The following is a 24,017-nucleotide window of genomic DNA, read 5'->3' as shown; positions in this document are numbered from 1 at the left end:
GGAGGCCGAGGCGGGCGGATCACGAGGTCAGGAGATCGAGACCATCCTGGCTAACACGGTGAAACCCCGTCTCTACTAAAAATACAAAAAACTAGCCGGGCGCGGTGGCGGGCGCCTGTAGTCCCAGCTACTCGGGAGGCTGAGGCAGGAGAATGGCGTAAACCCGGGAGGCGGAGCTTGCAGTGAGCTGAGATCTGGCCACTGCACTCCAGCCTGGGTGACAGAACAAGACTCCGTCTCAAAAAAAAAAAAAAAAAAATTATTTTTAAAAATAAAAAAGTCAATAATAAACTATGAGCCATCTTATTTTTTATACTTTTCAGTACTTCCTCATGATTTTTTGTCTATGCCTTACCTATTAAATATGAAATACATAAATTTTCTTACCAGTGCTGTTGATTTGTAAGTATTATATGTGCTACCACTTTTTCAATAAAAACCAGCCTATTACTGTTTCTCATAGGTAAAGCTAGGAAAAATAACTGACCCGGTCATCTCCAAAATACAACAAAAACAGACATCTCAAGTCCTCAACAAGGACGCATCCTCTCAGCAGGACACTAATGCGGTTCCTGCAGATGTGTGACAAGCACCTTGCTCCAAATACTCCAAACTCTGCTTCTGCCTCTTGATCACCGTGCACATCCGTCCCAGGGCCGCGCGCTTCAGCTGTTTGCAGCGGTAGAGAGAGTCGCCGTACTTCATCAGTCGCACGTAATCTTTAGCAACACTGTAAAAAATAAAAAGCACTAGTTTTTTTCCCCCACTTTTGATAACTTAAAAGACACTACAGTAAAAAAGTACCTTACTTGTCCACTAAATTTTTGGCAATATTTATTTGCCCCAGAGCCAACTTGTAATGATCCTTGTCGTAGAGAATATTCATCAAATCAGCATAGAATGGATGAATATCCTGTAACAAACAAAAAAAGCACACCATGGTCACTTTGGGCCGGCAGTTTCTCATCCCTAGAAGTACCACTTGAAGAACAATTTCTTTCCCTCTCCCTTCAAGCCCACAGTGTCTCCTCCTCAGTTCCCTCTCCTGGCCAGGGGCCCTGTCTATTTAGTCCTCTGAGAAAACAAGCATCAGAAGGGATACGGGCGCCAATGGTCACGGCTCGCACCCACCTCGCTCCCAGCGCAGTGGTGGAGCTGTAGGACCCAGCAATGGCCAGCCCCCGGCCCTGCATGTGCCCTTCCTGCTGCTCAGGAACTCAGCGCCAGAAATTCTTTCCTCCACCGGACTATTCCCATCAGCCTAAAAATTTGCCGTTATTTCCCAATCTTTAGGAAAAAAATTAAAAACTCCCGTGGCCCCCAAATCCTTCCTGTTCCTTCTCTTTGCTCCCAGGAGGTCCTGCGTCTCTCCTCTTCTCTCCTCCCTCTCTTGAACCCACTCTCACCAGAATTCTGTGTCCCCCACTCCTTCTAAACAGCCTACAAGCTCACCAAGGACCTCCCAACGACCAATTCTCAGTTTTTAAAATCTCACAGACCTCTTGAAGCACTGGGGGCTGGCCACGCATCCTGCCTGCAGCATTCTCCTCACAGCTTCCAGGTAAAGAGTCTGCCCCCTCTAAGTCCCGTGCTGGCTCGTGCTCACAGCTCTACCCGAAACATTCATGCTCCCCACAGCACCCTTCTTCCTACACTCTCTTCCAAGATCTCGCCAGTGCATATAAACCCAACCCTTGACTACCACCTCCAATTCCATGTCCCAGTGTTCACCTCCCCACCCCGCCCCACCTCCTGGGTCTCCTGCACCTGCTGCTTCTCTGACTACAGGGCTGACTCTCTCTCCCCACACAGATACTCCCTACTCCCTTCCATGGCTTCACTGCATTCATCTGACACGCTGTTTACTGTCTTTTCTCCACCAGAATGAGATCATGAACCTTTACCACTTCTGGATTCCTAGTGCTCAGAACAGTACCTGACAGACAATAAGCACTCAGTGAATGACGACTTAGTGTCTAACCCTACACTAACCCTCCACTCTGAAGCTGTTCTCAGATAACCAGTCCTGGCTTTGAAAGAAGTAATAGAATGTTAATACATTTGAACTCTCCTACCTCTGATGGCTATAACACTGAGGAAGAAAAAGATAAAACTTCTTAAAAAGAACCACAAAAATCTGATACTAAGTAGATCAAAATATGTTGTTTGCTAAAATCAAGTGCTTCCTAATATCAAATCAGTTAAGAATAATCTCATTCTTGGCCAGGCGCAGTGTGGCTCATGCCTGTAATCCCAAAACTTTGGGAGGCCGAGGCAGGCAGATCACCTGAGGTCAGGAATTCGAGACCAGCCTGGCCAACATGGAGAAACCCCATTTCTACTAAAAAAAAACCCACAAAAATTAGCCGGGCATAGTGGCACATGCCTGTAATCCCAGCTACTAGGGAGGCTGAGGCGGTAGAATTGCTCAAACCTGGGAGGTGGAGGTTGCAGTGAGCTGAGATCATGCCATTGTACTCCAGCCTGGGCAACAGGGCAAGACTCCGTCTCAAAAAAAAAAAAAAATCGAAACATATTCTTAATCACTTTCTTCACCCCCAGGTACTCTCTAGTACCTGACCTTTCCCAAGAAACCATTCACTCATTCAACAAACATCTACTGAGCAACTGTGTCAAATCCTAGACAGATGCAACCTAAGTGTCTGTCCTCTAGCAAGAATTTTTGCATTTTATTTTAAGTACTTCTGTATTTTAAAAATAAGCCATTATTGGCTGGGTGTGGTGGCTCACGCCTTTGGGAGGCCAAGGCAGGCGGATCACCTGAGGTCGGGAGTTTGAGACCAGCCTGGCCAACATGGTGAAACCCTGTCTCAACTAAAAATACAAAAATTAGCCAGGCATAGTAGCAGGCACCTGTAATCCCAGCTACATGGGAGGCTGAGGCAGGAGAATCGCTAGAACCCGGGAGGTGGAGGTTGCAGTGAGCCAAGGTCGTGCCACTGCACTTCAGCCTGGGCAACAGAACAAGACCCCGGCTTAAAAAAAAAAGCCATTATTACTTGTTTAAATATGAAGTACTGTCACAGAAGCCAAATGTTTCCCTCTGCTTACATCTGCCTTCAGCAACTATTGTGGGGCAATGGCGGATTTAGGCTTTGAGACTATACTGCTGATCCCCGCACCCTTCACAACCTCAAATAACCTTGCAACCACATTACCCCATGCGTGGTGTCATGAGGCTTTGTCAGCAGTGCCTGCCAAGCAGACACTGCTCTTACTTTTCTACAGCTAAAGAAACAGGCAGGCCGGGCGTGGTGGCTCACGCCTATAATCCCAGCACTTTGGGAGGCTGAAGCAGGTAGATCACTTGAGGTCAGGAGTTCAAGACCACCCTGGCCAACATGGTGAAACCCCGTCTCTACTAAAAATACAAAAATTAGCAAGGCGTGGTGGTATGCGCCTGTAATCCCAGCTACGCAGGAGACTGAGGCACAAGAATTGCTTGAATTCAGGAGGCAGAGGCTGCAGCAGGCTGAGATCACGCCACTGTACTCCAGCCTGGGCGATAGAGACTCAGCCTCAAAAAAAAAAAGAAATAGAACAGGCAAAACAGGCAAACTGCAATGTGCAGCAGTGAAAGGAGCTCAAGGTTTCTGGCTTCATTCAAAAGTCACAGCTCCCACGTGATCTCTTCTTGCCAAAGAAGAAAACAGTCAGTGCTGAACTGTCATCAGCTGATGAAGCAACAAGATCACAAACAGTGGTGGAGTTTACACCACTCACCCAAGCTGAGCCCAGAGGAATAAAACCCTTGGAAAGAGGGTGCAGGAGATGAAGCCCAAACAACCAGTGAGCTGTCAGCTTCTGCATTCATAACCCACAGCTATCATTACCACTTGGGTTGGCACCTGTAAGCCCAGGGGTTACACAGAAAGCCTGAGAAGAGAGCTTCGGGCCTCCTTAGATGGGGTTTAGTTGGAGGAAAGAATACTAGGGAATCAAAAAACCCATATTCTGTTCCCACTTTTATTAATTCAACAAATTAGTTATTTGCCACTAACTTATTGAGTAATCTAAGTAATTTACTTTGTTTCCTTTTCTGTCAAATGAGTACACCAAACTGGTTAAACACTGATTCTCTGAAGGCTCATATTTACATAACCACAGAAGTCCCCCAAGTCACTTACATCCAATTTAGGGAAATCTGTTAGAATTTGTGAAAGTCTATCATGGTAATTCTGTTGAGTAAATTTGACTTTTCTCATGTAAAAATGTCTAATGCGATGAATTTGGTAATGTTTATGAATAACAGTTGGAGTCTTTCGTTGAGTCTTCGACAATGTCAGGTCAATAAAGTCCTGCAATTAAAGAAAATAAAACATAATTACATCAAAAGTGTCTACTTTTGATCCACTTATTTGAAACCTTCTTAAAACACTAATTACAGTACTACATATTTTAAATTACAAAAATTTACTCTAAACATTTTATGTACAACCTTGTTCATCTTCAAACACACGGCTGCTAAGATAAATTTTACGCCACACTTTCTTGATGCTATCTTAATTTCCAAACACCTAAGAACCTTTGAAACTTAAGTAATCAGAGAACTCAAATCATAAATTAGAAAAAATAGTTGAGAAAAAGAAACAATCCTCCCATTTCTTTATGCATATCTTTGACTTTGAAAGTAGATAAAATAACAGGTAAAACTAAAATCCACTTCATAATTTCCTAAGAGCATGGAAGGGAACTACTTGAGGAGATGAAGGATTTTTGCATGAGTTGCCCAGTGCAAAGAGTCAGCACTTCTCTTTAATAAGGATCCAATTCCCAGGATTCCTCAATCCAGTGTATCTAGTCACACAAAATTACTTGGATCTTTTTTCTTGAACACTTTGATTAATTCAACAATTTGATTAACTCAATATTATTTCAAACAAAGGTTGTTAAGGATACTTGGGTGCTGAAGATAATGAACAAGATACTGTCCCTTCCTTCACGGAATTCAGGGTCCAGTGACAGAAGTAAACACGTAGGCACAACACAGTCTGCCAAGTATTATACTATGAGGGGCACGCACCGTCTCCCCTCTGGGTCTACAAGTGAGACAAGTAAACAGGTGGTCACAACAGTCTTCCATGTACTATGAGGGGCACACACGGTCTTCCCTCTGGGCCTACAGAAGATCTTCCCTACATTTTTCTGCACCTAATGGCGTTCACACATCCTGAAGGGGGACCAGTTCAAAGGTTACCTACTTCATAAGATTGCCCCTGACTCTCCAACTTACCACAGCTAACCGCACTCTTCTCTCCCAATCCATGTGGGTCCTCCATGATAACAATGTTTCATTTCTAGTATGGTCATTCATGATGCCACTTACCCTTTTTTATTTTGTTTTGTTTTGTTTTGTTTGAGACAGAGTCTTGCTCTGTCGCCCAGGCCGAAGTGCAGTGGCAGCACAATCTCCGCTCACTGCAAGCTCCGCCTCCTGGATTCACGCCACTTTCCTGCCTCAGCCTCCCCAGCAGCTGGGACTACAGGTGCCTGCCACCACGCTCAGCTAATTTTTTTGTATTTTTAGTAGAGACGGGGTTTCAACGTGTTAGCCAAGATGGTCTCGATCTCCTGACCTTGTGCTCTGCCCGCCTCAGCCTCCCAAAGTGCTGGGATTACAGGCATGAGCCACCGCGCCGGCCTCGACTTACCCCTCTTGACAACGACTTCCAAAGAGGCAGGTATTTTATCTAATGCATTTTTGTAACACAGTACCCAATGCATAGGACAGGCACTCACTTAACAGCTTCTAGAATGAACTGAATACCACACACTTTCCTGATGTGATTTTTTTTTTTAACTTCCAATCACCAAACAATTACCATCACCCATTTTTTAGGTGTAAACTCATCTGTTCTCTAAAAATACAAATCTCATTCCACAGAAGATGGATGGTGTACTAACATATCCTAAAGTTCTCCACATAAGTCAATAACATGAACAAAGTTCATGTAATCCAAAGAGCAAATTCCTTCAACAAACTTGAGAGATGGCTGACCAAAAATACAAATAAGACATGATTCCTGCACTCGAAAATACTACAATCTGGCCGGGCGCGGTAGCTCATGCCTGTAATCCCAACACTTTGGGAGGCTGAGGCAAGTGGATCACGTGAGATCAAGAGTTCAAGACCAGCCTGGCCAACATGGTGAAACTCCATCCTACTGAAAATACAAAAATTAGCCAGGCCTGGTGGCCTGCACCTGTAATCCCAGCTACTCAGGAGGCTGAGGCAGGAGAATCACTTGAATCGGAGGCGGAGGCTGCAGTGAGATGAGATCCACCACTGCACTCCAACCTGGGCAACAGAGCGAGACTGCATCTCAAAAAGAAAGAAAGAAAGAAAATACTACAATCTATCAAGAGATGTGTCAGAACAATTGTCAGGAAGAAATGAGAAATGGAGAGAAGTGGGGAAACAATTATTGCTATGAAGGTAAAATACGAGACTCCCACAAAGCTTTCCAAGGCAAGCTCATTCCGTTGTTAAGACGTGAAGAAAAGGAGACACTGATGAGAGGAAAACAGTCACTCTGCAGGGACTTCAGTAACTCCCTCTTGTGCAGCAGTCCCTGAGAGGCTCGAGTTGCCCGTCAATGTCTCTGTAATTGCGGCCCAAATCGAATGTTCACTACATAAAAACATGACTTCTTAAAAGTCGTAATACCAGGGCCGGGTGTGGTGGCTCACGCCAGTAATTCCAGCACTTTGGGAGGCCGGAGCGGGAATTCGAGGGATCTCGAACTCCCTGGGATCTCCCTGGGAGACCTGGGATCAGGAGTTCGAGGCCAGCTTGGCCAACGTGGTGAAACCCCGTCTCTACTAATAACACAAAAATTAGCCGTGCGTGGTGGCGCACGCCTGTAATCCCTGTTACTCGGGAGGCTGAGGCAGGAGAATCGCTTGAACCCGGGAGGTGGAGGTTGCAGTGAGCCTTGATCGCGCTCCAGCCTGGGAAACAAAAGCGGAAAACTCTGTCTCGGGGAAAAAAAAAAAAAAAAATTCTAACACTTAACACTTGTTGACTCATTCTTGCCACACTAACCAACGCTGTAAAAATTTAGTCTGGGCCTACTATGGTCTAAAAAGAACAGGGGTTCCCAAATCTAACAGTGAAAGAGAATGACTTAAAAATTAAGAAATGTTAAATCACGATAGCAACGAACCGAGGATTCCTGAGAGGGGAGGGGGCTACGCCAAATCCAGAATCTGAAGGCTCATCACGGACCACGGAGTGCTTCCTCCCTCACATGTTGGGGTCCCCTCCACTCGCCCACCTCGTCACCCGGAGCCCCTCCAGGGAACCCTACTCTGGGTGGACCCCGATCTCTGGGGGCCCTCAGTCTCTGGGTGGACCCCGGTCTCAGGTGGACCCGGGTCTCTGGGGGATCCGATCTCTGGTGGACCCCGGATTCTGCTGGGGGAGGGGAAATGATCTCGAGTACCCGTCCGGCAGGTCGGGCCCGGGAGCGGGTGGTGGGCGAGCGGAAGGCGACCGCTCTCCCACGGCTACAGGCCCGGACCCTCCCCTGAGACCCCGCTAATGAGAAGGCGAAAGTAGCCACCTACCTTGGCGGACGGAACCACCGTAATTTTCTTGAAGTTGTAGTGCGCCATGCCGGCTGCCGTATGCACGCGGGTACTGGGCACTCCCGGAACTTCCGCCGTCGGGAGCAGGAGGGACTTCCGCCGTCGGGCGCTTGCTGTACGTCACTTCCGGGAGCCAAGCGTGTCTTGCGTGCTCTATGGCGCTTTCGGCGTCGCACAGCGCACCCGCCCGGCCTGGAGGTCCGCCGCGGAGAGTGTGTGAGGGCCCCGGGAGCGAGGGCGCGGGGGAGAGGACGCCTGGGTTTTAGGGGGCGCGCGGAGACTAAATTCATGCTGGGTAAAGAAGAGGCTTCCGACAGACTGCCCTGCGGGTTTCTGGAGCGGGTTCAGGCCCCCAGCCATCCGCCCTGAAACAGGGTTCGAGGGGGGTCTTGGGATTTGGGGGATGCGGGGCTTAGGAGTCCGGAGGGTCGAGGGTATCCGGGAGTCTGGGCGTCCGGGGTCGCGGCGAGCCCCGCCGAGGAGGAGGGAGCCGCGCGTGCGGGGTGTGCCCGGGCTCTGGGTGTAGAGCGGGTGACACCCCCCACTCTGATCCCGGGCGGTGGTGAGGAGGCCCTCGCGGCTCCCCTGCAGCCCTCCTTTCTCGTGCTTGTTAAATCCCAAAACGGGCGGAGAAGGGAAATCCTGATCTCAGGCGAAAGAGGTGCCGCTGGTTCCGCAGAGTGCCTTAGGAGAGCGGAGGAAGCAGTTTCGAGAGACAGTCCTGTGGGGTCCAACAGAGGAGAAAGGTGATGAGGATGGAGCCTTTACTGCTTTAATGTTTGTGAATAGTGTGGCCGCTCCCTTAAGGAACCCAGGGCCACATCCTGTAAATTAAACGTTAGGTAGGGCTGACTCACTCAAGCAGTGTTCAGAGCTGTTGACTACATATTAACTCGTTTAATTCCTGCAACTGCCTCATGAAGTGCGTGGGGAAACCCAAGGCACAGCAAGGCTCGAAAGCAGCCCAGGGTTGTGCAGCTAAGGGGCAGCAGAGGTGGGCTTTGAACCCAGGCAGCCTGGCTCCAGCAAACCTACTTCTAACGATTAGCTATACTGCTTCTCACGCATCTGGGATGCCCCCCACTCTCCAAACCTTTTAAATAAGTCCTATTATTCTTACACGAAAATACCTCTCATAAATTCCCAACATTCCAATATTGAAAATCATTCTGAGTCATGCTTTTCTCATCTATTAACTATGCTTCCATTTTTGTGTCACAAGGCGGATAAGCATACCTCCTACATCTCTGGCACTTCTAAAGGAAGCTTCTAGGGTAATTAGGATTCGCTGGCTATGATCATTTGCTAAGCCGCAGGACAGTTCTGGCCACCATTTCCGAGATTAGCAAAGCTATGCTTATACTTACTGCCCTTTCTTTTAGGTTCTTATATGTTTCCTCAGCATCTCCCACTTTCTCTCACTCTGATATAGCCAGTTCCTCTTTCTTTTTCTTTTAATCCGATATTTAGATACTTTGCTTCAGATGGGCAAACATCCTTAATTCTTTTTTTTTTTTTTTTTTTTCTTCAAACAGAGTCTCACTCTGTCACCCAGGCTGGAGTGCAGTGCCACAATCTCAGCTCACTGCAACCTCCGCCTCCGGGGTTCAAGCAATTCGTCTGCGTCAGCCTCCCGAGTAGCTGGGATTGCAGGCACCTGCCACCATTCCCAGCTAACACTTTGTATTTTTAGTAGAGACAGGATTTCACCATATTAGCCAGGCTGGTCTCAAAACCTGACCTCAAGTGATCCACCGGCCTTGGCCTCCCAAAGTGCTGAGATGATAGGTGTGAGCCACCTGCTTTTAACTTGTTCAGCTACAAAGGCATGTCTGTGAATGCACAACCATAATGGCTCATCATGGGCCCAGAGCTATGACCATGGTAAGGTACCAAGCATCCTACACCATGTGCGTGTTGATAAGAATCAACATTTTTGCCTATTCTTGTGATTTTCTGGCTGAGTATAGCTTCTTGGGGGCAAGTGTGTGTTCTACACCACCAGGAGCAAGCTTCTCTATTGATAGACTTCTGGGCTTCTCTGGAGAAACCAAACGCTAAAGGCCTTTCTGAGGAGAGTCAGAAACGCTGCCTGCAGTATGAGGCACATTGCCAATTCTTGACTGTGTTAACGGAGGTTCCAGCTACCAGGATGCCTCCGAGTGTGTGTACCTTGTGACAGAGAAAGGTACTTCTCAGCCGTAGTAAAGGATGCTCTCAAGGGTACTCTGCAAAGCTTCTGACTGCCAGGCACTTCTCAGGGAAAAGCTTCGTTTTTCAAATCTCTTTGTTTTGTGGACTTGGTATTTTCTGTTTTACCTTCTTGTTGCTGTAATTCTGATGAATGAAAGGTACATTTTGCAGAATTGAACTTCCTGCCTGAAAGGAGCCTTTGCATGGGGATTAGCCATCAGTAGCCATCCGGTCTTAGAGGGTCCTAAGAGTGCTCCATCGGGCCCGTCAGCCACTTCCCTGGATCCCCACAGGAACTCATTCAGAACGAGTCACATGCTGCTTTGTACCTGGATGCTTCCTCGTGTACATCATGTTTGCAAAGGAAGTAGCCAGCTCTTCGTGGACAGGAACTGTGTCTTACTCTTCTGCCATCCCTCCCCTCAGGCAGCACTGCCGAGAGCATTCGCAGTGGCCATGGAACTCTGTTGATTGAATGTTGGCTTGAGGAAGTTCCTGATGTAGTTGGGCCTGTAGCAGTTGGGATCTGGCTTCTGCGATACTCAAGTAGTCCTACTGAATTACAGTACCGTCAGAACCCTGTGCACAACCCTGAAATGGGTCAGAACTCCACACTGTGCCATAAAGAGGAAAATTGTCAACAGGGAAGTCTAAGGAAACACCCTCCTTTGTGGAAGGCAGCAGTGGCATGAGAGCCACCCTCTGGGCCAAAGGTGCAGCCTGACATTCTCTGCAGAATTACACCATGAGTTAAGAGTGTGAGCTTCGTTTCTGAGATACAGCTCCACCCCCTCTGATCCTGGGAAAACTTATCAGCTTCACCAAGCCTCTGTTTCTTCACTCTTTGCTCAGTTACTATCTACCAGGCATGTTAAAAATACTTTATGTGAATTATTTTTGCTTTTCACTAACCCTATTCTACAGGCATTAATAAGTGAGCAAAGAGATTCTCTATTATTTGTTACGCATTATTATGTATTATCTATGTTCTTATTAACTACTTAGTTACAATAACGTTTGCTAAACTTTTGTTCTGTTCATTAAATTCTCGTTGAACCTTAACAACTGCAAAGCAGGGAGCCTCCACCACATGCCGGGTCACTTGCTTTCCTTCTCGGGACAGCATAGTGAGGTGGGTGTGATTGTCTCTGTTTCACAGATTAGAGTGCTGGCTTTGATGTGGTTGGATGCTTGCTCACCGCCACACAGCTGGAGAGACACAACTGGAGGTGAGTCCAGGGAGCATGGAATTCCAAAGCCACTCTCCTTTTGCACTGTCAGCCAAGAGTGGCTTTGTTCTTGACCTCTTTAGGGTTATTACCTCGTTTGGTATTTGTTTGTTTGTTTATTTATTTATGAGATAGGATCTCACTCTGTCGCCCAGGCTGGAGTGCAATGGTGTGATCTTGGCTCACTGCAACCTCCACCTCCCAAGTTGAAGCAATTCTCAGATTTAAGTGCCTCAGCCTCCCGAGTAGCTGGGACTACAGGTGCACGCCACCACACCCGGTTACTTTTTGTATTTTTTAGTAGAGGCGAGGTTTCGCTGTGTTGTCCAGGCTGGTCATGAATTGTTTGGTATTTACATGGAGGTACATGATGGATTGCACTTGGGGTCATATGCTGTCAATAATCCCCCAGCACCTGTGTTTCACTAAAGCACTGTTTGGATACGCAGACAGGTTGTTTCTTCTGTGAGAATTCCGTTCCTGTGTGTGCATCATGACAGGCACCTGTGCTAATGAACTTCTGCCCTTGCTCACGTCAGAGCTGCTGATAAGGGCTGTTTCCATGGGTTGAGTAAGAGTCATTCAATTGACACACTGTTAAAAACATTCTTTGCATTCTGCTGTTCCCTAAAGGAACAATTTTAGGTTTAATGGAAATCTTCCGATCTCTTTTCCTAGAGAAGATTTGTGATAATAATAAACATACACGTATTTGGAATGCATGTACTTATGCTTGTATGATCAATTTCCAAACGATTCTAAATATCTGCAGGCAGAATTTCTTAAGATTAGCATTCTGTGCTGTACCCAAAAAGATACTCGAGATAAGCAAAGATAAGTTTCATATTGCAACAGACATCTGAATCTTTGGTGTTTATGGAAGCTGGTTAAGCAGGTGGTTGTGATGTCTGACCCTCAGGTTAAAAACAGCGAAAAAAATTCACTTTGATGATGTGACGTTATTGTCACAAGTTTAATAATTGATTTTGAAGGTCTGCACAAGGAAACCATAATGTTTTAGCAATTTCCGTTTTCCAGAGGGAGGAGGCTTAAAATTTCAATTCCAGCCCTGCCACCAACTTCTAGACTAACAGTAAGCTAAGTGCCTTTCCCGCTATTATTTTTAATTAAAAACATATTATTTCCTCACAAAAGCATAGAGGTATAAAAATAATATTTGCTATCAGAATGTATCTGTCTGGACAGTCTAAATTATCCTATGATAACAAATAGTCTCCAAATCTCAGCATTGGTTGTTTCTCTCTGATGCTTCATGCCCACTGCTCTGGACCAAATTGAGTCTCCCCAAATTCCTATGTGAAAGCCCTGACCCCCATTGTTATGGTATTTGGAGATGGAGCCTTGGGGAGATAATTCGGTTCAGAAAAGGTCACGAGGCTGGAGCTCTCCTGGTGGAGTTGGCATACTTATGAGCACTTCTGAGAAAAGATACCAGAGGGCTGCTCCCAGGCTTCCCCGACCCCATGCATGCACCAAGGAGAGACGATGTGAGCACAGAGGGAAGGCAGCTTTCAACAAGCCAGGCAGAGGCTGCAACCAGAACCCAACTATGCTGATGCCCTGATCTTGACCTTCCAGTCTCCAAAACTGTGAAAAGAAAATTGCATGTTATTTAAGCCACTCAGTCAGTGGTATTTTGTTATGGCAGCCCAAGCTGGTTGAGATACCCACCACAGGTCAGCAGGGGCCCCTGTTCAGGATGGTCATTGAGAGATCAGACTCCTAGAATAAAGGTTGACAATAGCTATGCCGAGGAAAGGGGAATGAGTTTGACAATCAAATGTTTCAGTCTCAGCTCCCATGTGCCTATTTCTGGACAGTGAGTTGAGAATAACAGAGTTATTTGTAAACAGTACTGATGCCTACCGCATTGGCATCTAAAGCAGATGCTCTTTAAATCTGTGTTCGGTTGAGCTGGGCACGGTGGCTCACGTCTGGAATCCCAGCACTTTGGGAGGCCGAGGCAGGCGGATCATGAGGTCAAGAGTTCGAGACCAGCCTGACCAACATAGTGAAACCCTGTCTCTACTAAAAATACAAAAAATTAGCTGGGCGTGGTGGTGCGGGCCTGTAATCCCAGCTACTTCGGAGTCTGGCTCAGGAGAATCACTTGAACCTGGGAGGCAGAAGTTGCAGTGGGCCAAGATCACACCACTGAATTCCAGCCTGGGTGACAGGGTGAGACTCTGTCTCAAAAATAAATAAATAAATGAAAAATAAATCCATGTTCAATTGATAATCCAAATATGGTACAACGTATAATGCCAAAATACTTCTGTTTAGAAAATCCGAACCTATGACCATTATATAAAGAGACAGGTAATAAACCCTCTTCTGTTCCTCTGTCCCAGGCTAATATTGACTAATGCAGGTCTTTCTTCATAAGTGTTCATTCATTTAAAACCTCCATAAAAGCATCAGTATACCTGGGGACTGACAAAGTCGGAATTCCAAACTCTTAAGAAAACATGAAAGAACTCTCGTGAATGATCCTGCCCAGCAAGTAACTCCTATCCTGTTTCCTTTCTCCTTATAGTCTGTTTCAGCTGATCATCATCTGCATAGCTCACTTTCCATTGGGATTAATTCAGACCACTTTTTTATTTTAAGTTATTCTCATTTTCAAAATTTCTGTGGCAGGCCACCATGCCAATACTCAGTAAACAGAAGTTAAAACACATTCAAAATGGGAAAGTACTAGGAAGACCATGGGATTGATGGAGAAAATTGAATCATACAGAATTTTAATAACTTTAAATAGTAAATTTTAGAAGTAGATATGTAAAAACTTCATGATTTCATATTTTGAGGCAATGTGTTATCACCTGCGATATGTGGCTTTATCTAGATCGTGTTTTCCATTTTGTCACCTCATCACAATTTGCTCTTTTTTCCCTTTTTAGTTGACTGACTGACTCTGCCATGAGAAAATGTGGTCTAGTCCAAGTTATTTTTTTAAATATAAAAAGTTATGTAGGTTGAGGCTGGGCGCAGTGTCTCATGCCTCTAATCCAAGCACTTTGGGAGGCCGAGGTGGGCAGATCACTGGAGGTCAGGAGTTTGAGACCAGCCTGGCCAACATGGCAAAACTCCATCTCTACCAAAAATACAAAAACTAGCTGGGCATGGTTGCACACATCTGTCGTCCCAGCTACTCAAGAGGCTGAAGCAGGAAAGTTGCTTGAGGCAGGAGGTTGCAGTGAGCCAAGATTGTGCCACTGCACTCCAGCCTGGGCAACATAGTGAGATTCCATCTCAAAAAAAAGAAAAAAGAAAAAAAGAAAAGCTATAGGTTGAAAAAGTGGCAGATCAAGAATAGCTTTGACCAGCACATATAAGCTAAAAGCAGGCTTACCCTGCTGCCTACTGCTAGATTCAGGCAATTTCAGACATTATCTGTTCCACACATAATAAATTTTAAAACAAGTGCCATTTTACATGGTCGGCTAGGGATAAAGGACAGTCTCATATTGAAAACAGTACATGGCTGGGCACGGTGGCTCATGCCTGTAATCCCAGCACTTTGGGAGGCTGAGGCAGGTGGATCATGAGGTCAGGAGTTCAAGACCAGCCTGGCCAAGATGGTGAAGCCCTGTCTCTACTAAAACTGCAAAAATTAGCTGGGTGCGGTGGCAGGCATTTGTAATGCCAGCTACTCTGGAAGCTGAGCAGGAGAATTGCTTGAACCTGGGTGGCAGAGGTTGTGGTGAGTGAAGATCATGCTACTGCCCTCCAGCCTGGGCAACAGAGTGAGACTCCGTCTCAAAAAACAAAACAAAACAAAAAAACATTACCAAGTACCTAAACTATGTTTTAAACACCCTTTAAAGTTATCTAAATATTACTTAGTGATATAGTTTGGATATTTTTCTCATATTGAATCTCATCAAATCTCATATTGAATTATAATCCCCAGTGCTGGAGGTGGGACCTCGTGCGAGGTGTTTGGATCACAGAAAATTGGTACCAACAAGTGGAGCATTGCTATAAAGATACCTGAAAATGTAAAATTAACTTTGGGACTAGGTACTAGGCAGAGGTTGGAAGACTTTGGAGGGCTCAGAAGAAGATAGGATGATGAGGGAAAGCTTAGAACATCTTAGAGACTGGTTCAACGGTTGTGACCAAAATACTGATAGTGATATGGACAGTGAAGTCCAGGCTGCTGAGGTCTCAGATAGAAATGAGGAAATTATTGGGAACTGGTTCAAAAGTCACCCTTGTTATGCCTTAGCAAAGAGCTTGGCTGCGTTCTGGTCGTGCCCTAGGGATCTGTGGAAGTTTGAACTAAAAAGTGATGATTGGGGGCATCTGGCGGAAGAAATTACTAAGCAACAAAGCGTTCAAGAGATAGCCTGGCTAATTCCAACAGCTTACCTCAGATGGAGGAGCAAATAAATGACCTAACGTTGGAACTTACATTTAAACAGGAAGCAGAGTATAAAAGTTTGGAAAATCTGCAGCCTGGTCATGTGGCACAGAAAGAAAAAGCTTTTTAAAGGAATTTAAGCAGGCTGCAGAATGATCACTTGCTAGGGATATTTGCATAGGTAAAAGCGAGCCAAGAGAATGGGGAAAAAGGCTGGAAGGCATTTCAGAGACCTTCCCAGGAGCCTCTCCCATCATAGGCCCAGAGGCCTAGGAGGACAGAATGGTTTCACGGGTCAGGCCCAGGGTATCCATTGCCCTGCACAGCCTTGGGACACTGCTTCCCACATTTCAGCTGCTTAGTTCCAGCCATGATTCAAAGGGGCCCAGGTACAGCTTGGGCTTTGGAGAACATAACCCTTGGCAGCTCCTGCATAGTGTTAAGCATGCAGGTACACAGAATGCAAGGATGAAGAACTCTTGGTGGCCTCCACTTAGATTTCAGAGGATGTATGAGAAAGTCTGAGTGCACAGAGAAGCCTGCTGCAGGGGCAGAGCCCTCACAGAGAACCTCTGCCATGGCAGTGCCAAGGGGAAATGTGAGGTTGGAGCCCCCACACAGAGTCCCCAATGGGGCACTGCCTAGTGGAGCTGTGAGAAGGGGGCCATCATCCTCCAGAAACTGGAATGGTAGATCCACCAGCATCTTGCACCCTACACCTGGAAAAGGCACAGGCACTCAACTCCAGCTGGTGAGAGCAGCCCAGGGGTCTGAACCCTGCAAAGCCACAGGGGCAGAGCTGCCCAAGGCCTTGGGAGACCACCCTTGCAGCAGTGTGCCCTGGATGTGAGACATGGAGTCAAAGGAGGTTATTTTGGAGCCTTAAGATTTAATGACTACCCTGCTAGGTTTTGTTTGCCTGGGGCCTGTAGTGCGTTTCTTTTGGCTGACTTATCCCTTTTGGAATGGGAATGTTTACCCAATGCTGCCTGTATCTCCACTGTGTCTTAGAAGTAAATAACTTTTTTTTTTTTTTTAACAGGCTTATTGGTAGAATGTACTTTACTGTCTCAGGTGAGACTTTGGACTTGTGAGTTAACGCTGGAACAAGTTAAGATTTTAGGGGACTCTTGGGAAGGCATGATTATATTTTTTAATGTGAGAGGGACATGAAATTTGGGAGGGGCTAGGGGTACAATGATAGAGTTTGGATATTTGTCCCTGACCAAATCTCGTGTTGAACTATAATCCCCAGTGCTGAAAGTGGGGCCTGGTGGGAGGTGTTTGGGTCATGGGGGCAGATCCCTCATGGCTTGGTGCTGTCTTTGCAATGGCAAGTGAATTCTCATGAGATCTGGCCATTTAAAAGTGCATGGCACCTCCCCCACCTCTTGCTGAAGCTTTCACCATGTGACGTGCCTACTCCCCTTTCGCCATCCACCATGATTGTAAGCTTCCTGAGGCCCCCCTAGAAGCTGAGCAGATGTCAGCACCATGCTTCTTATACAGCCTGAAGAACCATGAGCCAATGAAACCTCTTTTCTTTATAAATTACCTAGTCTTAGGTAGTTCTTTATAGCAATGCAAGAATGGCCTAATACACTTTGAAAAAAAAAGTGTCAGTGAAAGCAGGTACTCAGATGGAGCTCTGCATTGGTTTTCACTCTCAGAGCATTTGCTGAACTGACTGAACTCCAGTTTTGGTGTTTATAGCCTTGTGGGGATGAGGCGCTGGAAATAAAACCTAGGGCTACCAAAGGTAAATAGAGTATTCACTCTATAAAGCTGGGTCCCAAAGGGTACACACTGAGCACTAAGAAAATGGGTAAAGGAGGCCCCTGAGAAGTTATAGCCAAACCCTAGGCCTCATGCTGGTCTTAGAGTGAACTTGGCAAAGCAACACAATTTTTCCTGAAGAAACTTATTTTCATGCCAGACCCCAAAGAATACCTACAAATAATTTTCCATGGAAAATGAACAACTCATAATAAAAAAAAAATCATTAAATCCAAAAGAAAACAAGGCATTAAGAATAAGAACCAGCAGAAACAACACATAAGATAAATCACAAAGACTTCAGATATTGGAATTATAGGACACAAGATACAAAATAATATTGTTTCTTATGTTTAAAGAAGTAATACACAAACTTTAAATCTATGCAGAAAGGAAAAGAAAGAAACTCAGGCTATAAAACTCAACCAAGAAGACTTGGAAAAAATCTAACTGAAATTTCCTGATTTAAAAAAAAACAAAAACTAATTACTGAAAATGAAAACTTAATAGACGGTTTTAACAGCAGAATAGAGATAGCTGAAGAAAAGTAGAGAACTGAAAGATAGATGAAAAGAAATTATCCAGATCACAAAAAGTAGTGTGAAATATAAATTTGTATTAGTTCCTGTTTCAGGCAGGAAATAGATGGCACACTCGAATAATTTAAATGAATATAATTTTTAAATTAATTTTTTTTTTTGAGATGGAGTCTCACACTGTCACCTGGGCTGGGGTGCAGTGGCGCATTCTTGGCTCACTACAACCTCTGCCTCCCAGGTTCGTGCCATTCTCCTGCCTCAGCCTCCTGAGTAGCTGGGATTACAGACGCCCGCCACCATGCCTGGCTAATTTTTTTTTATTTTATTTTTAGTAGAGACAGGGTTCCACTGTGTTGGCCAGGCTAGTCTTGAACTCCTGACCTCGTGTTCTGCCTGCTTTGGCCTCCCAAAGTGCTGGGATTACAGGCATGAGCACCGCGCCCAGCCATGAATCAATTTTTTAGAAGACTCTATTTTTGTTTTGTTTTGTTTTGTTTTGTTTGAGATGGAGCCTCACTTTGTCACCCAGGCTGGAGTGCAGTGGTGCAATCTTGGCTCACTGCAAGCTCCACCTCCTGGTTTCACGCCATTCTCCTGCCCCAGCCTCCCAAGTAGCTGGGACTACAGGTGCCCGCCACCATGCCCGGCTAATTTTTTGTATTTTCAGTGGAGACGGGTTTTCACCGTGTTAACCAGGATGGTCTCAAATCTCCTGACCTCGTGATCCACCCACCTCAGCCTCCCAAAGTGCTGGGATTACAGGCATCAGCCACTGCACCTGGCCGAAGACACTATTAACAGAAGTGTCAGCTGGGTTGAAAGAACCAACAAGGGATGACGAGGGACCCAGTTAACTGGCAACTGTGGGAAGCCATCACACTTCATAGGACTGAGGGGCAAAGAAATGATAGAACCTAGCAAATGCTAAGCCATGTAGAAGGGCCCCAGGTGGGAGTCACAGCCATAGAGGAACACAGTGACACCAAGCCTCAGCCCTGCAGAAAGGGAGTGAGAGAAATTAATAAAGCAGTCTCCTTATTTGTGCTGGGGCCTCCCTTTGACTAACCCAACAGCCAGAATGCAAGAGGGTCTGGACATCCAGTCTGTAGAAGTCAACTTCCAGGGGCACAGAGCAGGGCAGAGGAAGACACAATCTGGAGGGGCAAATGGAAAACACACAACACTGAAGTTAAGCAGATCGAAATAGATTGAGAAGACCAGTAGGATTGAGAGCAAATGTTTGTCCTATAAGTACTCCAGAAGGGCAGGAGAAGGAGCAAGGGAAGGAGGCAATGGTTGAAGATATAATGGCTAACATTTTTCCAGGTAAGATGAAGAACCAGAAAGATAAATACGAAATCATAGTCAGATTGCAGAATACCAAAGACAGGAACAATTTGTTAAAAGCAACTGAAAGAAAAAGATTGCCATCGAAAGAGCAACAGTGAGTGTGACAGCTGACTGCTCAACAGTAACATTGAGAGACAAGAGACAGTGGAATATCTTCAATATGATGAGGGAGGAAAAAAAACAAACAATGCTGCCAAACTAGAATTCGATGCCCAGAGAAAATATCCTTTAAGGCCTAGGTGGAAAACATTTACAGACAAAGGAACACTGAGAAATCTTACCATAAGCCAAACCTTTCTAAAAGGAAGTTTAAATAATATACTTAAGACCGGGCACGGTGGCTCACGCCTATAATCCCAGTACTTTGGGAGGCCAAGGTGGGTGGATCATGAGGTCAGGAGATTGAGACCATCCTGGCCAACATGGTGAAACCCCGTCTCTACTAAAAAAAAATACAAAAAATTAGCCGGGTGTGGTGGTGGGCGCCTGTAGTCCCAGCTACTAGGGAGGCTGAGGCAGGAGAATGGCATGAACCCGGGAGGCGGAGCTTGCAGTTAGCCAAGATTGCGCCACTGCACTCCAGCCTGGGCGACAGAGCGAGACTCCATCTCCAAAAAATAATAATAATAATAATAATATACTTGCAGTAGAAGCAAAGTGATCAGAATGAGGAACAAAAGTGCCAGAATGAGGAACAAATAAAGTGCACATAAAACCATAGTAATATCTTTTTTTTTTTTTTGAGAAGGAGTCTCGCTCTGTCGCCCAGGCTGGAGTGCAGTGGCATGATCTCAGCTCACTGCAAGCTCCACCTCCCAGGTTCATGCCATTCTCCTGCCTCAGCCTCCCGAGTAGTTGGGACTACAGGCGCCCACCACCACACCCAGCTAACTTTTTATGTTTTAGTAGAGATGGGGTTTCACCATGTTAGCCAGGATGGTCTCAACCTCCTGACCTCATGATCTGCCCGCCTCGGCCTCCCAAAATGCTGGGATTACAGGCATGAGCCATCGCGCCCGGCCAATAGTAATATCTTACTGCATTTTAACACATAATTAATAAAGCCTATAAATCAAGAAAGGGATAGAGTTGAGTTCTAGGTCCTACTTTCAGAACTAGGGTAAAGTACTGATGAACTTCAGACTTGGTAAATTAAGTATTCCTGTTATAATTCCTAGGTTAATGATTATAACTACACAAGCAGAATGTAAAACTTCCAAATTAGTAGAAAAAAACCTAAAATGGTTAACAAAAGCTAATTGAAATGAAGGCAAGAAAAAAGTGAAAAGAAACAGAAAAAAGGAAAATCACAAATAATATGGTAGCTATAAACCCAAATGTGTTAATAATTATAATAAATGTTTAATTCCGAAACATAACGTTAGAGTAATGTGAACCAATAACATAACCTTGAAATACAGAATGCAAAAATTGACAGTACAAAATTCTACCTGAAAGTTAACAAGGTAAACATCCATCTTAAATTTAAGAAGAACAGCAAAATAAAGTAAAAGAACAAATAAAATGAAGGAATGAGCAGAAATTCATGCTGTATAAAACAAAAGTTGATAATGAAAAGACTAAATGGTCAAACCTGGGGCCAGACTGATGAAGAAAAGTGAATAGTGGAAATACTGTTTCCAGCCTAGAGGCAGCTACTGAATGTGTGGTCTCATTCTTCAGCCCCATTATTCTGTTTGTAACTCTATAGAAATAGCCTATGGGATAGGGTAGTTCATCCAGCACACCCTAGGCAGGGGGCTCACTTTTAAAGGCAGTGTGGGTAGAGCTGCCTCACCCACCCCAACACCCAGTGACCTCAGCCCACCCTTGCCTTTCACCAGAGTCTTTGTATGTAGTCATCCGTTGGTATGGATGGGGCATTGGTTCCAGGAATCCCTGTGGACACCCAAATCGGTGGATGCTCAAGTCCCTGGTATAAAATGGCATAGTATTTGCATGTAACCTATGCAGTCCTCCTGTGTACTTTGTCATCTCTAGGTGATTTATAATACCTAATACAATGTAAACGATATGTAAATAGTTGTACTGTATTGTTTAGGGAATAATGACAAGAAAAAGAACTCTAGGCCAGCATGTTGGCTCATGCCTATAATCCCAACACCTCGGGAGGCTGAAGCAGGAGGATCTCTCCCTTTTTTTTTTTTTTTTTGAGACAGAATCTTGCTTTGTAGCCCAGACCCAGGCTGGAGTGCAGTGGCATGATCTTGGTTCACTGCAGCCTCGACCTCCCAGGTTCAAGTGATTCTCGTGCCTCAGCCTCCCAAATAGCTGGGACTACAAGCGCACACCACAGCGCCCAGCTGGGAGGATCTCTTGAGCCCAGGAGTTCAAGAGGGCAACAGTGAGATCCCATCTCTACAAAAATAAAATAATTATTTGTGCATGGTGATAAGTTCCTATAGTCCCAGCTACTCAGGAGGCTGAGGTGGGAGGATCACTTGAGCCTAGGAAGTAGAGGCTACAGTGAGCTGTGATCACACCACTGCATTCTAGCCTGAGCAACAGAGCCAGACCCTGTCTCTAAAAATAAATAAATGAATGAATAAAGTAAATTCAGCATTATTTAAATACCTTACCATCGACTCACTGATTCAAACCCATGTGACTGATTCCTCTCTGCTAAGTGCGTGGGCAGTAGCCTGCACTCACACATCAAAGATCTGTTCCTCAAGTGTCTCATTTTCAGACAAGAAAGTGAGTTCCAAACATTACAGGACAGGCCTACCTTCTACTAGGCCGGGCCGCACATTACACGACGGGCCTGCCTTCTACTAGGCCGGGCCGCACGGTACACGACGGGCCTGCCTTCTACTAGGCCGGGCCGCACGGTACACGACGGGCCTGCCTTCTACTAGGCCGGGCTGCATTGCTTGCCTTCCTGTTGTGTTTCCCATTTCACACTGCCTGGGTTCTGTCACGTCCACCTCAAGAGATCTGTGTGCACTCAGACAATTTGCCACTCAGTGGAGCTCCCTCGAAAGTCGCTCCTTGACTGCACATAAGAAAACAGCATTTCTTCCATTTCTTCAAACCTAACATTTTGTGTATGAAAATCTAGGCAGGGCTTGTGCCCCGGTGACTGGGAGAAGAAGAAGAAGAAATTCCAGGAGTAAATTCAGGGCGTTTAGTGCATTGAAACTGAATTCAACAGACACTGAGCTCCAACTATTTGGCAGACCCTGCGCTACACACGTGGGGACATCAGTAAATAAAACAACAGGAAGCTATTGCTGCGTGAGAGCACGCGTGCTCGGGACACCACGGGTGGATGTGTCAGCATTAATTCAAACAAGCACATCATCTAAGATCTGTATTGTGAACTATTTCTGATTAATAGATTGGCTACTTTTTCTGACTGCTGAGAACCTATAAAATCATAAAAGTAACTTGCATGTATTTCCCTTTTAAACGTCAAATATTTTACATAAGTGACTTCCTCTGAAGCACAGGCATTCCTTTGTGCTGGTTTGATCCGTTGTGACGGTGACCAGTGGACACAGAAGGAGCCAGGCAGGGCCTGCAGAGGCCAGACCCCATCCCAGCCACAGAACAGTGCCAGGTCTTGAGCCTCCTGAGCCTGCCCTGGCTTCCACCCCCACCACTAGTTTCCCAATCACGCTGTCACCTCATGCCTGTCCCCAGACCCTTGAATGACAGGGTGGGAGGGTTGAGCGTCTGCACAACAGTGACAGCCGACATTTGTTGAATGTTGTGGAGCTTTTGATGAGCATGAACCTGTTTAATCTTTACACCACCTTTGAGTTCTGTATTAGCAGGTGTTTCACGGTTGAGGTAAACTACATCTTGTTGAACTTCTGTAAGCAGAACCGATTACAGTCTGGCCTAATGGCCGAGGGAGCTCGGACCAGTGGCCTGGCCTCGTGTCTGTGTTCTGAGACAAGCAGCCCAGGGTCAGAGCCGTGTTTTATAGATGAAGTGTGCACACCAGCCCCTTGCTTTATGTGAGTTATTTCTAGTCCTGAGAGTAATGCTTCAAGAGAGCCTTTCACATTCCCAATTTATAGATAAGGAAACCGAGGCCCAGAACAATGAAGGAAGCTGAGACCACATAGGCCGTGAGCGTCCAGGCCTCTCTGAGAAACACGCAGACACATTTCCCACAGCAAGGCTCCTGGGGAAGGTGAGTGTTAGAAGCTGAGCATTGTCTGGAGAAAATAATAGTTAATGGGGGAAAGAGGCAAACTCCCCAAGGGGAAAACCCCTTCCCACCCACCTGGGTCTCCGTGGGAGCGAGCCATGTAGACAAAGCACCAGCTGAGTCGTTCCTCATGGGACCTTGACCACTGCCCCTCCTGGTTACCCCGTGCCCCTGTCTGGAGGTTGAATCGATGTTTGCCACTCCAAACCAGCTCTCCCAAACCTCGCACAAAAGGTGTGATGTTTGATGAGCTGTGCGGAAGCAGGCTCACTCCCTAGGTTCTCTGACTGTCCACCTTTGGGACACGGGGAGCTGTTGATGTTTGTCAAGTTGGGTCCATCCTTGGGAGTTTTGAAGGTTGTAAAGGCCCACATGGGGAAAGGGCACTTCCTAAGGTTATTCCCACCTAACTGAAGGTCATGGACCAGAGTTACAGGACTGGAAATACTCTGTTACTCAGCATGGAAACGGCAGAAATCCTGGGAGACTGCACTTTTCCCGTCCCACAGTATCACTGCTTCCCCGAGATGGTGGAAGATAACATGTTATTCATGAGGGCTCAGCTGTTAAGATCTAGTGCGTGTAACCTCTGGAAGCTCTTAACTACAGCATGCAAATGACAATACTGTGTGGTTAAAAATTTAGCTAAGGGGGGCGGGCATGGTGGCTCACGCCTATAATCCCAGCACTTTGGGAGGCTGATGCGGGTGGATCACAAGGTCAAGAGATCAAGACCATCCTGGCTA

The 24,017-nt window shown here is 45.9% G+C and overlaps 1 protein-coding gene and 1 long non-coding RNA gene across 4 annotated transcripts in view; one reads left to right on the top strand and one right to left on the bottom strand.

Annotated features, from left to right (window-relative positions):
• The window catches only part of GTPBP4 (GTP binding protein 4), a 31,045-nt gene extending 23,380 nt beyond the window's left edge, over nt 1–7,665 (bottom strand). For 2 of the 3 annotated variants that reach the window (XM_028825914.2, XM_028825915.2), the window contains exons 1-4: nt 7,591–7,665; nt 4,149–4,319; nt 810–913; nt 594–730 (exon numbers count right to left, since the gene is read on the bottom strand). In XM_028825914.2, coding sequence (XP_028681747.2) covers nt 594–730; nt 810–913; nt 4,149–4,319; nt 7,591–7,638 — 460 coding nt within the window. In that variant the 5' untranslated portion in view covers nt 7,639–7,665. The remainder of the gene's footprint in view (nt 1–593; nt 731–809; nt 914–4,148; nt 4,320–7,590) is intronic. The other variant, XM_077945650.1, reaches the window with a different exon arrangement.
• An 85-nt stretch (nt 7,666–7,750) lies between these two features.
• Nucleotides 7,751–11,755, top strand: LOC114669872 (uncharacterized). The gene is made up of 2 exons (XR_013397880.1): nt 7,751–8,357; nt 9,147–11,755. It is a non-coding gene; the product is annotated as an uncharacterized LOC114669872 (long non-coding RNA).
• The last annotated feature ends 12,262 nt before the right edge of the window (nt 11,756–24,017 follow it).

Source organism: Macaca mulatta, chromosome 9, assembly GCF_049350105.2.
Source record: "Macaca mulatta isolate MMU2019108-1 chromosome 9, T2T-MMU8v2.0, whole genome shotgun sequence".
NCBI classification, from domain to species: domain Eukaryota; kingdom Metazoa; phylum Chordata; class Mammalia; order Primates; family Cercopithecidae; genus Macaca; species Macaca mulatta.
The sequence above is the reverse complement of the archived record's forward strand: the minus strand, read 5'-3'. Positions and strand labels throughout refer to the sequence as shown.